General features: G+C 39.2%; 2 protein-coding genes across 4 annotated transcripts in view; both read left to right on the top strand.

Moving 5' to 3' along the window:
- Positions 1 to 4,672, top strand: part of slc8a3 (solute carrier family 8 member 3) — a 161,857-nt gene extending 157,185 nt beyond the window's left edge. For all 3 annotated transcript variants that reach the window (XM_042500096.2, XM_042500095.2, XM_042500097.2), the window contains 2 exons: positions 2,071 to 2,340; positions 3,418 to 4,672. In XM_042500096.2, coding sequence (XP_042356030.1) covers positions 2,071 to 2,340; positions 3,418 to 3,794 — 647 coding nt within the window. In that variant the 3' untranslated portion in view covers positions 3,795 to 4,672. The remainder of the gene's footprint in view (positions 1 to 2,070; positions 2,341 to 3,417) is intronic.
- map3k9 (mitogen-activated protein kinase kinase kinase 9) overlaps positions 4,671 to 12,440 on the top strand; it is a 26,923-nt gene continuing 19,153 nt past the window's right edge. Inside the window, exon 1 of the mRNA XM_042500094.2 lies at positions 4,671 to 11,915. Within this exon, the coding sequence (XP_042356028.2) occupies positions 11,525 to 11,915 (391 nt within the window). The 5' untranslated portion in view covers positions 4,671 to 11,524. The remainder of the gene's footprint in view (positions 11,916 to 12,440) is intronic.

The following is a 12,440-nucleotide window of genomic DNA, read 5'->3' as shown; positions in this document are numbered from 1 at the left end:
TGTTAGACTAAGCTAACCTTCAGCTAGAGGTAGCTTCATACTAACAAAAATATACATTTAGAGCTGCCACAATTAACTGATTAGTTGTAAACTATTAAGTTAATCACCAATTAATATGATGATCGATTAATTGTTTTTTTACAGACAAAAGAGTCAAAATTCTCTTATTCCAGCTTCTGAAATGTGAATTTTTTTTTTGGTTTCTTTGCTTCTCTGTGACTGAATATCTCTGAGTTTTGGACAAAACAAGACATTTGAGGACATCATTTTGAGCTTTGGGAAACACTGATTGATATTTTTTTCCCCCATTGTGACTGACATTCTATAGACCAAACAACTAACTGATTAATCAGTTGAATAACATACAGACTAATCAACAATGACACTAATGATTAGTAGCAGCCTTGTCTAACTCTGCATATTGAATGTCATCACTTAAAAATATCAGCTTCCAACGACCTCAGCGCAAAAGTCTTGGTGTCAGTATGAGTCCTCAAAAACTCATTTCCCGGAGAGAAAAGCTCTTGAAGCTCTGAAATAATCTCATGTACATCAGAGAAAACTCATCCATCATATCGGGGTGACAGCAGCATCAGATCAGCGTGCAGTGCAGCCACCGCTACGCCCGCTGCAGTCACAGCCACCGTGTAGCCGGGGCACCGTGAAGGCCTCGCTTCCTCACTTTGGTGCTGAAATATTTAATCCAGTGATGCTCTTTATTTTTTCATGATCCACCCGTGGCTGAAAAATGCATGCAGCTCACATGGCCTGACACTTTGAATCAGCACAGTGTCCCTCCTGTCTGCTAAGTTTCCTGTGAGCTGCTGGGACACAGAGGACACCCCGCTCCTTCACTTGAGGGGGGTGTCCATTTACATTTTTAGATGGTACAGGGTGGCACTTTTAGGAAGCAAAACCCACAGTCAGCACAGATGACCTTAACAGAACAAATGCATGGAGTCCCCCTCAAAATATAGAACATTTACACCCCCCTCACCCCAGTAAAAACATGAAAGTAGAAGTGGACTTTTATTTTGATGAATTGAAGACATTTCCACCATAAATTGATGCAGGACGGGCTACAAGTTGGTGCTTAAAAATTCACCAGAATGCAGGAAATTAAGTGTTTGATGCTCAAATTTTCCTGTGGGAGGATCCCAGACCCCCTTTTCATATGTGTCACCCCAAATGTTAAAACAAAACCTACGCCCATGGTCACAATAATTACATTTTCGACTTATTAAGGTCAGTACAAATAATCGAGATCATGTCCATATATTGTCCAATACTACTCCTTGTGTTTACATGCATGTTTGTTTACATTAAAATGACACAAACATGTAAGAGCCACTTCATCACATATTTTATACCTGGTGAAAATGTTCATGTGAGTATATGACTTACAGGTTTTGATATTATTCAGGTTTTTACAGCAGTTTCTGCATATTTTGAAGAGGAATAGGACATGAAGTCGGACTGGGGGGTGATTTACAAACGTTCATTTTGTGGGTGAAGTTTTCCTTTAGAAGACAAAAACTTGCCACTCTTTAAATTAATTAACAAAAGCCCTGCGGCAGTTATTAATCTAGACATGTCTTCATTTAAAGTTGAGTACACACAACAGTAACCCCAGGCTGAAGCTGTTTGATGTCTCTGGCTGAAAAATAAGTCAGTGTGCCATTTTAAGAGAATGTTGTTCTGTTCCTTCCCCTCTCTGTCATCCCTTATCTCCTTTATCGATCCTTTATCTCGCCAACGTTTCCCAACTCCTCTCTGGCTCTTTATCCTCCTCCTCTTTGTGCTTCATCATCTGTCTTTCTTTTTTCTCGCGCTGTCATATTCCCCCTTTTGCTTTTTCATCTTTTATCTCTTTGTCTTTTTTCCTCTCCCCCTCTTTTCCTAATATTTACTTTCCCTCCTTCACCCCTCTCTCTTTATCTTTCCCCAAATATTCTGCTGTGTCTTTGTCCTCTCTGCTGCTCAACTCCCTCCTGTCATCGCATTATGCTTCAATCCATCTCACCCCCTCGACTCCCCCGCCATCCCCTTCCCCCTGCTTCTCCCAAACAGACGAGGACGAAGAGGACACAGGGGAAGAGCGGCTGCCGTCCTGTTTTGACTACGTCATGCACTTCCTCACCGTCTTCTGGAAGGTCCTGTTCGCCTGCGTTCCTCCCACAGACTACCTGAATGGCTGGGCCTGTTTCATCGTCTCCATCATCATCATCGGCCTGCTCACGGCCGTCATCGGCGACCTTGCATCTCACTTCGGCTGCACCATCGGCCTCAAGGACTCAGTGACTGCTGTGGTGTTTGTGGCACTTGGTACATCTGTCCCAGGTGAGAAAAAGGACATGTTCATGTTTGTAATGTGAAAATCTGTCCTCTAAACTTTTTCATGTTCTTTTTTTTGTCAGTTGATGGATTATAAGCTTCTTTTATAGTCTGAGAAAAATCTGACTTCACAAGCCTTTGAGCCCCTTTCAAACAGTGAAACATGCTTTGTCATCAAGACGGCTCATATTCTTATTTCCTCCAAACTGACATTTTCACCCGACAGGATATGAATATGTCCCAAAAACTCTGACTCCGTCAGCGTATTTGTTATTAAAGGTCTACGTGCAGCATTAATAAATCATTACTGCATTCATTTTGGAAGGAAAAAAGGTATATAAATATAATAAACAAACAAGACCAAAAAAAAAAGAGAAGATTGCCAACCTTAACAGTGCAATGTATACTGTATATTTTGAGCGACAGGTGGATTTGGCAGGAAATGGGAAATTGGCCTCCAGCATGTTTATCTTTTTCAGGAAACTGAAAGATCTCGGGGTAATGGGACAAAAGGTTAAAGAGCAAATGTGGGAGATTTCTGAAAACACTAACAAACAAAACTTAATACCACTGACAATAATAACCTTAATGATCAGGAATTTTTTCCCTTTTATAGGGTTTTTTGGTGGGGAGTTTTACCTTAGTCGATGTGAGGGTCTAAAGACAGAGAGATGTCGTATGCTTTAAAGCCCTCTGAGGCCAATTATGATATGTGATAATGGGCTTTATAAATAAAATTTACCTGGCTTGAATTAAACAATGAATAAAGTGATAAGTATAGTGATGTTTGAAGACCCTGTAAACCATTTATTTTCATCATTTGTAATATTAAAACAGGCCCTAAGGCTTAAGTTCGGTTACAATACCAAACGCCATTCTATGCATCTTAAACACCTGTTAGAGATCTGCACATTACTAAGTGCACCTTTCTAGTTTTAGTTGAGTCGTTCCTTGTAGTTTAAAATGGCCGTGACTTAGTTTAGAAATAATGATGTTGTGTAAATAATGATTATTTGTATTTCTGTGCATCAGTTACAGTTTGGCAATATTTGATTCAAACTTCACTGACTTTTCTCTCTGTAGACACCTTTGCTAGTAAGGTATCCGCAGTCCAAGACACCTACGCAGACGCCTCCATCGGAAATGTGACCGGCAGCAACGCCGTCAACGTCTTCCTGGGAATCGGCATGGCCTGGTCGGTGGCGGCCATCTACTGGCACATGAAAGGGAAGCCGTTTGTGGTGGAAGCCGGCTCGCTGGCCTTCTCTGTCACTCTCTTCACCATCTTCGCCTTCCTGGCCGTCTCTGTGCTGCTTTATAGGCGCCGGGCCCACATCGGAGGAGAACTGGGTGGGCCCCGGGGACACAGACTGGCCACGTCAGCCTTCCTTATCGGCCTCTGGTTCCTTTACATCCTCTTCTCCAGTCTGGAGGCCTACTGTCATATAGAGGGCTTCTAAGCAGGAGGAGGATACAAACATGCAGGGGTTTAAAGTACAACTTCAGAGTGAATTCTCACTGTGGAATTTGGGTCAGTCTTGTATGGTACGAACGGACAGGAGAGGTAGACCCAGGGTTTTCCCAGACACCTCCCTCTCTCTCTCTCTCCCTCAACCCCTCCTGTAAGGATGCTTGGAGGTGAGTATCCTGCCCTCTAGTGCCGACAGGCCTGTTCGCCCCGGCTTCAGGAGAGAGCCGTCCTGAGCCTGTGTGAGTGTGCTTACAGTTGGGATTGGGTTACCTCCGAGTCCAGAAGATGCCGATGCCGGGTTGGTCCTGCATTCCACTGGAAGAGACTGCAGTCTTATAAACCGGAGAGAGTTGAGTTAATCAGAGGTCTATATTTTTCTCAACATCTGACGAGAACGACATTTTTTAAAAAGTATTTTGGCGATAAAAACGCAAAAAATAAACAAAACAAAAAAACAGACACACGCAGACAAAAAAAAGGAACTATTTTCTGATCTACGCTAAGGAATAACAAAAAGATAATATTGTAAATGGGAATATGTTGTTGAGTGACAGTGGGATGGATTCATAGTATTTATTTTTATTTGCATAGTTTCCTAAGGAGCACTGCAGAGTTCTCAGATATCACACAAAGAAGAAGAAGAGGAGCAACAGTGACAGTTCATGCTGGCAGACGAATCACCATTCAAACAGACGAGGAGGAAGAGGTGGACACAGTGAACATGGTCAAACTGCCCTGAACATTACTTCCGTACTCTATACTTATCTATATATAATATATTTCCATATTTTCTGTATATTTTGAATATTTGTTTAAATGTGGTCACCTTCTGCTCTAACAGAGGATTGCTGTGGTTAAGCGGGAGGGGAGGGGCGGGGGGGGGTCAAATATATACTGGAACGATGTCTTCACATTTCTAAGAGTTATGTATCTTGCCTAGGTAAAAGTATGACATTGTATTTTATTTATTTACTGATATCTTGGTCTCACTCGAGTTTTCACCTTTTCAATCAGAAATCAGAAAAAAGGAAAAAAAAAACGTGTTGCTGCAGAGGTTAAATTCAGAGGTATTTTTGTACTGTTCCTTCCATGCACTTTGCTGTATAGTTCTATTTATGGAGACTTCTACTTGTACATGTGCAAAAGGCCAATATTAAAGGTGTCACTATGGACTGAACAGAGTGCCTGTGGAGGGAGAGGTGTTTGCTTCAGCCGCCCACACCGACGAGCTCTTTGCTCAGCTCAACAACTGAAGAGTTTCTTCCTAAAATGGTGCGTAACCTTTTTTTCTCCAAGCTGCATTAATAGTTTTTTTGGTCACTTGGAGGCAGCACTGCAAGATGAAACACAGCACCTACCATAATTTTAACCTTACAGAAAGTCCTGATGCCGCTAACTGCTAGCCTCTGTGTCTCAGTGCAAAATTGAGGGTTTATTTTCTTCATCAGTATTGCTGATTAGTTCTTGTAAAACTAATGAGAATTTACTTAAGTCAAATGTTTATGATTTTAACAAAACAACTTAACAATGTTTACATATAAACATCAATATTGTCTTTTCAAACTTTTCAAAAATGTTCATACTTTTTAGAGTAAAAGTCCATGTAAGGTTGGAGTGGTGGACGCAACACAGGACTTTACCCCTGGAGACTGGTGTTTGTGTCTTGTGTGGTATGAAGTGAACTTATTTTAAGGTACATCATCACCATGTTTCTTCTCCTAAACCTAAAAAATGTTACTTTTCTTTATTAAACCTGGCCTACGTAAAATTTTACTTGACTAGACCTAGCCACCCACAACCTACGTAAGTAAACCTTGCCTACGTGTCTCAGTGTTAAATATGTGACTTTATGTTAAGCAGACCTAAATAACCAACCACGTTTCTTCTCCGAAACCTAACCCAAATAACTTTCTTTCATAGCCCAAGTAACATTACCTTAAGTGGGTAAGTGACGAAGCCCAATCATATTACCTTTTCTAAACTTAACTAACCTCCCTAATTTTAACCTATGTTACTTTACATTATGTACAAAACTTAACGTCTAGTTTGTAACTACGTTTGGTACATGTGATCAGGCCCTTTATGGAGTGCTAATTTGTTAGATATCATACAAACTGTTGTATGAGGATACTTTAAAAAGGTAGCCTGGATTAAATGCATATGAAAACAGAAATATTAAATAAAATAATAATAATCCTTTGTCATTTTAGCTCCATATTTGGTAAATGTGTTAGCACAGAGTTGCTCATTTACACATCCAGTAGAAGAAGAAGTGGTGTTAGCCGTCATCTGGAGTTGTGTTTTTGAACACCTGATGAATTTAAGTCAAATATTCATTGTGTTTTTAGTTCTGTTTTGTTCCTGAGGGGAATATAAGGCTCTTTAACTGCTAACTACTCACACTTTGTTCACAAGCTCAATGCTAACTTTGTTTGTTTGGTGCAGCTAGTTATCACTAGCTGCAAAATTACTTTATGGAGTTAGCTACAACTGCTAAAATACTTCATGGAGTTCGTTAGAACTGCTAAAATTCTTTGTGTAGGTACTAAAAAACTGTTAACATACTTTGTGGCATTATCTGATACTGCTAAAATACTTTGTGGAGTAAGCTAAATCTGCCCAAATACTTTGTGGAATTAGCTTTAACTGCTAGTTAAAACTTCTAAAACACCTTTTAAGATTTAGCTAAAACTGCTGAAATGCTTTATGGAATAAGTTAAATCTGCCAAAATTTGTGGATTAAGCTAAAACTACAAAAATACTTAGTTGAGTTAACTAAAACTGCTAGAGTACTTCGTGGAGTCAGATAAAACTGCTGAAATACTTAATGAAACTGAGGGGAACTACAGGGTTGTGCTCCTAGAAATATATATATACATATATATATATATATGTAAGATTTGAATGGTTATGTCATGATATTTATGTGTTTGTACCTTTACATTGCATTTTTAATGCATTGCTAAATATCAGTTATAGCTCTGTTAACAAGGTAAAATCAGTCTTTTCTTTACAATTGCAGAAAATTAATTTCAGATGTGAAAGTGTTTTGTTGGTAGCACTTCAAAAATTGATTCAAATCACATGTTGTTCCACCCAAACTTTTACCATTGCTCATTTTGTAAAGAGTAAGTGGTGCTCATTTTGGATTGAAACTCTTCTTTGAAGAAGCAGGTGTGGGTGTCTGAGCAGCAGATAGCTCCAGGCTGAATTTAAAAGTAGCCTGATATTGATATGATTGATATTGAATGCTGTTTTAACACACGACTGGTGCTTTGTTTTTAAAAATAAATTAGAGCGAAAAATATAATAATTTAAAACTCCCAAGAAGCAGCAGAAAATATGTTTATTACTTTATTTGCATAAAAGTGTATGTTAGTATATAATCAGTCAGTTCTTGGCTAATTTAAAAATCACCCAAGAGATAACCAAAGAGCTGGGATGCAACATGTGTTTAAAAAAAATGAAATAAAATAAAAATTAAACAAAAAAAATGACAGTAAGTGGCAGTGACACTGTATTTCCACAAGAGGGATGTCAATCTCCAGTCGCTCTGGTCATCCTTTCTTCTCCTTCTCTACTGAGCACTCCTCCTCCTCCTCCTCCTCTTCCTCAGTGTTCTTCCTTTGTGGTGAGCAGTGTTGTAAATATGTCTCGTGGCTGAATCGGATGCTCTTTTCCCGGCCCTGGACCACACCTGCTCCACCCCACTCCGTCTCTATCTATCTTTCTCTTCCTCTCTCTTACATATAAACACACACACATTCAGAGTAGAGTGATGGGTCCACTGCTGCTGCACAAGAGGGAGGACAGTTGGGCGGACTGTCCCGTTCAGAGGCAACACAAAACCCACATTATGTACATAATTTTCAGTGTATGTTTACATAGACACAGTATAGGTGTCCTGGGGGGGAGCATGTCAACACGACTCTCACATCTCATCTACAGTACAGGTTATCTGCAGTCGCTTCATCTGAGCCAGTGTCAGTGGAAGTGTGAAGTTTTATATTATTTTATTTTTTGGACTTTGTCACCCTTTCCCTTGTTCAACTCCTGCAGCAGGAAATATTTTCAGTCTTGAGTTCAGCAGGTATTCATGATGTCAAGGAATTGTTCTCAAATCTTTCGCCTCTGGTGGCTATTTGTATTGTTTATTTGGTTGTTGATTTTTATCTGCCGGGATGTGTTGAGCTGAACGTCGGCCAGTGTGTGTTTGTGTGCTGTGCATGTTGCCAGGCTGTGCGTCCTCTTCGCACCCGTGTGCACAAGGGCACCACTCGAAAATTGTCATTTTGTCTTACAAATACATGTCTTAATTCTGTAAAAGATGACAAATATTTATCATACACACCACCTCTCAAGGCACCAGTCTTTTTTTTAATCAGTGAAATATTATGGGAAAGGTATTGGACTTGTGATTGATGAAGTTGTTAGGAAAGCTTCATTGATTAGGTGAATACTGTTCTTTTTAACATTTTTGTTTGTGTAACAGAAAATGGGGCACATTTTTAATGAATGGGTATGTTTTTCCTGGCCTGCGATGAGATGTCAAAAATAAAAAAGCAAATTTCCAAAGCTGACGGTGTTTTTGAGATCAACCCGTTTTTGTTCTTTTACTGATGTGGAATAAAAGCAGCTTTCTGGTTCATAAGCAAACACTGGTTGCACTGACTTAAATCAAGCCTGAATTTGTGTCTTTCAATCCTGTTGACAGTCTGTTTATCATGTTGTCACTGTCATCGAGTTTTCAGAAATGAAGAGGTTATACGTTTTGAAGGGTTTCTACAAACAAACCAAAATCATTAAACTCAAGATAAAAGTTGTTTTTTTTTTTTAAACTCCAAAATTGCTAAGGGTTTTCAAAACAATAACGTGTTGCATCAGTACATGCTGCTGTTAAAATATGTTGCAGTAAAAAAGCACAAGTGCGTTGTCCCAAACTGGACACATGGAGGTATGTTTTTTTTTAGGATACAGGGTCTAGGTATTGATGAGATTATGGATTTTTGTTTGGAAATAAATCTTAATTCTTGCATTTAATTTTCCTTTTCTCATCCAATCCAGACACCAAGTGAGGTGATTATTCATCCCGTTAAAAACATACTTTTACTCCATTTCTTGTGAAACCGCTCATCTGTCCAGTATCTCATAATCTTCCATGTCTGTTGTTTTACCTTCACTGTATATGTGCATCAAAGCCTCCTGGTTGTGTGGGTTGTTTTGCATTTTTCAAAATGCTGTTTAAGTAGCCAAGAGCAGAGCTGCAAAGGAACTGCTTTGTAAACAAACCACAGAATATTCCAAATATAGATCTGACATGTTTTTTATTAAAGCAGCACTGAGGCAATCATCCTGTATCTGCAGAAAAGTAACTTTAGAAGGATGTTTTGTTAATATCTGTAATAAATCCAGGCATTTTGAGGAACATGAAAGCTTAATTGATAATCAGTGTCCTGTCTTTCTCATTTTGATCTGTTCTTTCTTTCTCACTCAGACTCTCAAGATCACTAAAGTCTCTATTCACTGCCTGATGAAGAATAAGTCAGGCTTTGAAAAATGTTCTTCATTGTGCCAGATGTCTAATAAAAGAGTTTAATGTTCAAAGTAAAAAAATCAAATCAAAAGCAAAACAAACGTTCAGCTGTCACATAAATATATGGAGGAACATTTCTGCCAGAAAAAGCAAAAAGATAAAGATGAAAAGTCCAAATAAAAACAGCAATGTCAAAACTATAAAATTTGAAAATAAAAATTGTGAGAAAAAAACAAAAAGTTTTTACTTTTTATGTCATAATTTCCCTTAGTGAGGTTTTTATTTTTCATTTCCCCACATACTTTTGACTTACTGTTTCAAGTTTTGACTTTATGGGCTAAAATTTTGAATCACTATTTCAAAAGCTCTCTTATTATTTAAAAATTATTGGATTTTATATCATAGCTTTTATATATAATTTTATCATTTTGACTGAGCTAAAAATGTTCATTTTTATAATAATTTTTAATCTCACGCTTTTGATTTACTTTCTGATAATCCTAATTTTGATAACTAAAATTTAGAAGTGTTATCTGATATTAATTTACCTTAAAAAAACAACTTAACACTTTTTATTTTCTTTTTCATAATTTTGAGTCACTAAACTCAATTTTAGACTATTTCTTAGTTTTGACTCATTATTTTTAAATTTGATAAATAATCAATTTTAGTTATATAGTCCTTTTCAAAACAAAGTTACAAACTGCTTTACATGGTTGAAATGGGAACTAACACATTGCAAGGTAATGCCAAATTAAAACAGTAAATTTAAGTAATACAGAGAGTAAATTTAAAAAAATAAATAAATCCCAACAATTAAGATTAATACCGACAATGCAACAAAATGAAAAAGATAACCAATGTTGGCATTTAGGTCCCCTATAGACTGCACTTATAGACCAAAGGTGTGATTCAGTAGATCATAATTCTGAGTTAGTATGTTTTTTTTTGTTTTTTGTTTTTTTTAAAGAAGACTTATCCCTACATTTTGATTCGCTATATTTTTATTTTGATATAGTAAGTAAAAATTGCTGTATGTTTTTTTTTTTTTTTTTTTTTTTACCATAATTAATTTTTTACCAATTTTTTTCTTTTTTTTCTGGCAGAAATTGGCTTCCATACACATCATCCTGTCTGTCCACATATTTTATTTACCCTATCTGTGACTACCTTGATTATATACTGTATCTATTTATAGTTAATACCAACATCAAATGTCCAATCCAGCCAATGGAATTTGCAAAGAGGCCTTCTTGAAGTGAATGGACTGAAGTCTAGTCATTGCTGATTTGTCACCGATTGATCATTGATCATTTTGCAGACTAAACAGGTGAAACATTGTTATTGCATCTCTGCTGTTTGTACAGTCTGTCCACCTGGATTGGGTGAAACTGTCTTTAAAACTACAGTATATTCCTGATGTCATACCACACAATATTTAGGGTTTTTTAATGAACTGGTGGAAATTTAAAGAAAAGGGCAAATCCTTTCAACAAGTGTGGAGGGTTTATTGTTTGAACTTCAGCTACACACACATACACACACACCTTCTCTCATCACATCACTGAAATAGTTGGGATTGTTCATTTTTACTGTTTGTTATGTTGACTGTTTTTTACTCCTTGCTATGGATTCTGTTTTTATTTCAGGGAATTGTGCATGGAAGTAAACATTAGTTGAGTATTTTGTTATGTTTTTTGGTTATTTTTGTTTTTTGAGGGGGGGTCAATAACTAAATAAAGGAGACAATTTGAAGAAAAGAAAGCGCTTGTATGTGTTTAATCGACGTGGAGCAGGTTCACGCTGTGTGAAAGGTGACCAGCATTTGACGCTGATGGGAGGGCGGGACAAAGTGTTGCCGACGTGGCTGCGCACCAATAGGAAGCCGGGGATGATTCGCACGTTGGCACAATTGGCTTAAAATAAAGACCAGGAGTTTCAGCGATGATTGGATGCAGGATTGTGCATTGAGAATCACCAAGCTGGAGCTGTGTGTGTTTGATTAGCAGCCAGCTGACAGACAGACTATGCTGCAGAATGGTGCTTTCCTGCGGTGTTTGTGTGCGGGATTAGCCGCTACTTAGCTTTGTGTGTGTGCAGACGCAGGGCGCACCGAGCCGCCAGCAGCCAGCCGCGTCAGGTGGATGCGCCTGCAGTGATCCAGGTCGCCCCTATGGATCGCGTCCATGGATGTCTTCAAACCCGCTTTGGACAACAGTTTGAGTCCTAAGGCGTGCGTTTCCTCGTCGGAAGAAGCAGAGGCAGATGTTTTTCGCTGGCCAACACCGGAGAATGGCATCCGCGCGGCGCCGGTTGCGGCACCCGCAGCACCGGGCTTCTGGACCGCCGTGTTCGACTATGAGGCGACTGCGGACGACGAGCTCAGCCTGCGTAAAGGGGACTTGGTGGAGGTCCTGTCCAAAGACTCCCTGGTGTCGGGAGATGAGGGCTGGTGGACCGGCATGATAGCAGACCGCGTTGGCATTTTCCCATCTAATTATGTGAGCAACGGGAATGGCATTCCGGAGGAAATCCGAGACACCTCGGAGCAACAGTACTGCGTGCCTCCTCTGCACCGTGAGTATCCCATTGTGCCTGCATGAAACCGGGGTGCTACACTAAAATAGAGCACAGAGCTGCTGTGTCTTTCCCTTGTCTTTTGTCAGAAGGCCAGCACGTTGAGAGTGCTGTGTCATGGTAGGCGCAGTGCACTCCTCCTGTTGGCCTAGAAACAGGCTGGCCCAGGCATCCTCACAGCTTCAGGACCATTATTCATCCCAGTGTCAAACAAACAGCCAGCTGCGGTCACTGGTGCACCCCGCCTCAAATTACAGTGCATCCAAGACAAGACAGTACCTAGACTTGCAGCATAACCATAACATAGTCCAAAAGCTTTGTTATGCAGAGAGAATGATATGCATTCACTGTCATCTTGTTAGCAACAAGACTTTGCTGCAAGAGAGAAATAAATGAGCTTGCAGGGAAAAAGCTTCTGCAGCTAAATGTGCAGCCAAGACCTCAGAGAGATGCAGTAAGCGGAAAACCACCCATAGTGCACTGCACTGTGGAGTACAAAGTGAAAACACTTGTGTGCAAGCATGG

The sequence above is a fragment of the Plectropomus leopardus genome, chromosome 14 (genome assembly GCF_026936395.1).
Source record: "Plectropomus leopardus strain MGB_pleo_1.0 chromosome 14, ASM2693639v1, whole genome shotgun sequence".
NCBI lineage: Eukaryota > Metazoa > Chordata > Actinopteri > Perciformes > Serranidae > Plectropomus > Plectropomus leopardus.
This window is presented reverse-complemented; position numbering and strand designations above follow the sequence as displayed.